The following is a 5,432-nucleotide window of genomic DNA, read 5'->3' on the forward strand; positions in this document are numbered from 1 at the left end:
TAAAATAACACAAGAAATAACAACTTATATAATACAAACATACTTCAATGATTGAGAGGCCTTTTGGGTAATGACCAAAAGCAAAACCGTCTCATAAAATATCCTCTCAGACGAGTACCATAAAATAACCCTATCATTGATATCTAGAGCTAAGATTACGATCTTGGAGATGGAAGCAGAAACAAACTTTTCACAAATTTCCCCACCTATTTTTGATGGAGAAAGTTACGATCTTTGGGCGGTGAGAATGGAGGCATACCTAGAAGGTTTAGATCTCTGGGAAGCTGTAGAAGAAGATTATGATGTTTCCGCGTTGCCAGAAAATCCTATCGTAGCCTAAATGAAAATTCACAAGGAAAGGAAAATCAAGAAGGCAAAGGCAAAAAGTTGTCTTTTTGCTTGTGTTTCACAAAATGTTTTCACAAGGATCATGAATCTCAAATCGGCAAAAGCAATTTGGGATTATCTAAAGGAAGAATATGCTGGAGATGAAAGGATTCGAAGCATGCAAGTATTAAATTTAATGAGAGAATTTGAAATACAAAGAATGAAGGAGACAGAGACAATCAAACAATACTCTGACAAACTGCTTGGCATTGCTAATAAGGTACGATTACTAGGAACGCAATTTCTTGATTCTAGAATTGTTGAAAAAATTCTAGTAACTATACCTGAAAGATATGAAGCTTCAATAGCAGCTTTGAAAAACACAAAGGATCTGAGTAAGATCACTTTGACAGAAGTGTTACATGCATTGCAAGCATTAGAACAAAGGAGGCTTATGAGAGAAGAAGGATCCGTAGAGGGTGTATATTTAGCCAAATGGAAGAACAAAAATAGTGGCAAAAACAAGAAGAAGAAATTGTTTCAAGAGAACAGTCAACATAATAACACTCAAATTTTTTCACCATGTCCTTATTGCAAAAAGACTAATCATCCATAACAAAGATGTTGGTGGAGACCTGATGTAAAATGTGACAATTGTGGAAAATTAGGACACCTAAAACATGTATGCAAATCTCATGAGCAACAAGAAGAAGCCAACATTGTTGAAGATCAACAAGAAGAGGGAGAAGAAGAACTACTTTCAATGTCATGCTTTATGACCAAAAAACCCTCAAAAGCTTGGATTATTGATAGTGGTTGTACAAATCATATGACCTATGATCGAGAACTCTTCAAAGAACTCAACAAAACTAACATCTCTAAAGTTCAAATGGGGAATGGAGCACACCTTGCAGTAAAAGGCAAAGGAACACTTGCTATTAAGAGTCATTCAGGTTTTAAATTAATATCTGATGTTTTATACGTTCCTGATATTAACCAAAATTTGTTGAGTGTTTCTCAATTATTAGGAAAAGGCTATAAAGTGTTATTTGAAGATAAAAATTTTGTGATTAAAGATATACACAACAAAGAATTGTTCAATGTTTATATGAAAGGCAAAAGTTTTGCTTTAAATTTGGAGAAGGAGGAGCCAATTATAAATGAAGATACAAGTGAAGAGTACAAAGATGCATGTCTTCAAAAGAAGTTTGATGATCAAGAGGAGAATGAAGATGATGAAAAATCACCTTCAAAAGAGAAGTTCGAGACAAATGTTAAAGTGGTCCCACTCAAGAAGAATTACAACAAAAATCACAAAAAGAAGAAACCAATCAAAAAGAGAAAAAGCAGATTTTGAAACTCAAATTAGGTGATAAAGATATTCAGTCAAGGAAGAGTGTTGGGAATATGCCTAAATATCTTTAGGAGATTAAGTTAGTTTTTATAAGAATATTTTATTTATATTTTGAATATTTTATTTATATTTAGATTTAATCTATTCTGATTATTTTAGGATTTATTTCCTTATTTTAGAATAGGATAATATCAATATTTTATTTTGTATAACAAATTTTCTCTATAAATAGAGACTCATGAATAAAATTATATTATGCTCCTCTGATAAAAAATAAGTCTTATTATAAAATATCCTCTCAAACAAATATCATAAAATAACCCCATCACTATGGATATATGGGTGAATGTTATTTAAGAGGATAAAATATTATAGAAAATTATTATTATTATTATTTCTCTAGACATTATTAATTTTTATTATTTTTGTCTTTGACTCTTTTTAAATTTGAATGTATGAAATTTTTTTGAAATCTTATCAAATGTCAAAAATCCACAAAAATTTTACAAAATCCCACAGAATCCATTAAAATCCTAATTTAAAAGTCTTGCAGAATCCATTAAAATCCTGATTTTAAGTCTTGTAGAATCCTGCAAAATCTTAAAAGTCATGAAAATCCTGCAAAGTCTTTTAAAATCTGCAGGATTTTTTTTAACTAAAAAAGTCTTTTAAAATCCTAATCCAATACACCCCCCTAAGTCTTTTTGGAAGTGACTGCCACCTGCGAACCCTTAATATATTAATTATCATAACAAATATTAATAAGTAATATAATTAAAAATTAAAACGGGAAAATGCTTAAGCCTAATGGAAAAGTATGTGTATGAAAATGGTTTTCTACTTGATATATAGTGTGGTTTTCTTTGGCTTAAGCTTTCCATGCATGTGAGCTCCACATACAACAGTACCACTTTAATTTTCTTTGTTATTTGGTGAACAGTAAGGTTGGGTATATATTATCTTGCTGTACGATTTGGTCGGTTCAAATCCCACCTTAGAAAGTTATTGTGGTCACATTCTTATCCCCGGGTTTGTCTTGGCACGTACATCCCTTTTTATTCTATTAATTTTCCTACACCTCTGTCCTTATCGGTACAAAACTTCGTGATTATATATAAACAGAAGACCATAACCAGAAACAGAACTAGGTGGGCGTGGCTGTGGGTGTGGCTAATGATGTATACCATACCTTCTTTTAAACTCCATCCACAATTAATATAATGACACATTCATCTCCACCAACAAATTAATGCCTAATATATTGGGAAGGAAAGGAGCAATGACGTGATAGTTTGCTACAAAGAAAAAAAGGTTCCAATTATAATCCAAGTTGCATAATTACGTTTTGAGTTTGGTATATAATTCATAGTCTCAAGCAGTTAAGCTTCATTATTCCCTATCAAAATCCCATTGATTACGTTATCTCGTCTCGTGGAACATTTGAGACCTTATAAGCAATGGTGTACATTGCACCATGATCATGAGCATGGACAAGAGGGTTTTCGATGCTACAGACCATACATACTAGAAAAATAGAATAAAGAAAAAAAATAGCAAGATATTAATAATCTTTCTCGTAAGATTGCGGGAAGGTTGAAAGCGAAAGAACAGGAATAATTACACTTGACACTCGAGGATTTCGATCTGTCATATTTAAATCAACAGAGACAGATTCTTTTATAACCCGTGTTAATTTGTAAGTAATCAAAAAGTACGTGTGAGCCAAATTTTCATAAATGACAACAGGACATTTGCTTACAAACGAAATCATTATTTACACCAAAACAAAAAAAGGATTGAGATGTATTCTATATAATATTAGAGAATAGATCAGACCTGTGTATGTCATGCTACGGGAGCTAACTAAGGTAGCTAAAATCTTAGATGCGTTGTTTTACAAATTTAAAATATATTTTCAAAAATCTGAGTTTAGAAATGTAATATTATCATGTTTCATATAAATCTTAATAAAAAATATTTTCTGATCATTCTTAATAAGATAGTTACACTATAATTTGCATTATTTTTATTCTTTTGATAAGGGATGAGAAAGTTTGATTTATAAGAAAGCGTTAAAATTTATTATTTTTTTAATATCATTATAACTTTTATTTCAACCCTTATTTTATTTTAATTATTTCAAAATTCTAAAATATTTCAATAATATAAAAGTCAATCCAAACATATAAAATTATTATCATAACATGAAACAAACTTCATCTTAAAATATTTGTGTATATTTTGTTTGACCATAATATTCTATCCGTCAACATTAGCTATATATAAAAGGTTATTTAATTAGATGAATTTTTTTAAGCACTTATGAAAAAAGAAAATAAAAAAACTAAAGAAGTTTTTTTTAATAAATTAAGATTAGTTTTTCTGATAATTAAAAATTATTTTTTAGAGAAAAAAAAAACTAATAGAAATAAATTGATTCAAACAAACTAATAAAACAGTAGATGCAAAGAATGTAGAGAAATTATTAATCGAGAGCAAAATGAAATTCTCTCTCTTCAATGTGTGGCCTCGAGAGGGCATTTTAACAACATTTTAATATCGAAATATATGTTGGAATCTACAAAAAAAAATCACATTTCAAATTGACCTAAGAGTTTACCCGGAAAGAAGAAAAAAAACAAGATTCTCCATACAAGTTCGAGCCAACCACTCGTTGTCTATTCTTAATCAATGTTGGGGAGTGTTAAAACTGAACCCCAGAAGGACTGAAAGCGTTCAAAATATAGGACAAGTAGTCTCTAAATGTGACAAACTTTCCAATACATTCTGAAAGAGAAAATATAGCATGTGGTCATTTTGCATATATGCTTAATGACAAGCATTCAGTACTGGATTGAAAGGAATGTTTTGTATGTATACGTACGTACCCATGGTATATTGCACTTACCAACAAAAGTGTAGAAACTAAAATGGTTTCGCCCTTATGCAATGATAATCATACTTTTCACAGCACCATAGAATATTACAAACATAACTGGGGATTTTATTCTCCATCCTCCTTCTCCTTTAGACACATGGTTGTCTCGTGTACCTTCTAAGTTCTTTGGTGGTGTTTAATTAAGTGAAAAAATAAAAATGTATTGGACATAATAAAATTTAGATGAGAAGTGGAAATATATATCTTTCTCAGCTATTCAACACATTAATAACTAGCATCATGAATGTTTGCATATTGTATTATATAATAACTAAAGTAGAGGTAGAAAAGAATGGTTCATACCATGCTACAAATCATATTAAGGTTGGCATATATTTGTTATTTAGAGATGCTCATGCACACCCAATTATCTCAATTTAATTGATATTAAATTAATGGTACAAGGCCTGAATGCTACTATTGTTAATATATTTATGACTTAAATTGTGTTGTATACACAAGTATTGGTGGTCCAGACTTTGGATCGAGCGGGTAAAGCTGTTGATTTTGGAGCAACAAACAATGGAGCTTCGTTACAAGAGAGGAAAAAAGAAAAGAAGAAGAAAAAATCCCGACCCTCTCGCTAGGATTTACACTATATAAAAGAAATTTGGATCCTCTTTTGTAATATTCTTTTTCTAGTCTCTTTCTAGCAATATTAATAATCATTAGATATATTTAATGACTCAAATTTAATTACATATAAGTTGTTTTGATTTTTTAGTTTTTCTTATCCGGTTTATTTTTCTCTTATTTTCTTCTCCCACTTATTATAAAAGATAAATTAAATATAAATAATTATATTTAATGAGA

The 5,432-nt window shown here is 30.0% G+C and overlaps 1 protein-coding gene across 1 annotated transcript; it reads left to right on the top strand.

Moving 5' to 3' along the window:
• Positions 1–340: 340 nt before the first annotated feature.
• Positions 341–5,206, top strand: LOC145950088 (uncharacterized). The gene is made up of 4 exons (XM_083061015.1): positions 341–878; positions 996–1,280; positions 1,443–1,609; positions 5,096–5,206. The coding sequence occupies exons 1-4, from the start codon at positions 341–343 to the stop codon at positions 5,204–5,206; spliced, it is 1,101 nt and encodes a 366-aa protein (XP_082917141.1).
• Positions 5,207–5,432: the final 226 nt, after the last annotated feature.

The sequence above is a fragment of the Cajanus cajan genome, chromosome 7, assembly GCF_000230855.2.
Source record: "Cajanus cajan strain Asha chromosome 7, NIPB_CcT2T_4, whole genome shotgun sequence".
Classification (NCBI taxonomy): Eukaryota; Viridiplantae; Streptophyta; class Magnoliopsida; order Fabales; family Fabaceae; genus Cajanus; species Cajanus cajan.

Bases quoted from the DNA above. Each gene is read 5' to 3' on its own strand.
- LOC145950088 (XM_083061015.1), top strand. From the start codon at position 341: ATGAAAATTCACAAGGAAAGGAAAATCAAGAAGGCAAAGGCAAAAAGT. The intron at 1,281-1,442 runs GTTTTAAATTAA...TTTATATGAAAG, and splicing joins TGCTATTAAGAGTCATTCAG to GCAAAAGTTTTGCTTTAAAT. The intron at 1,610-5,095 runs GTCCCACTCAAG...TTGGTGGTCCAG, and splicing joins TCGAGACAAATGTTAAAGTG to ACTTTGGATCGAGCGGGTAA.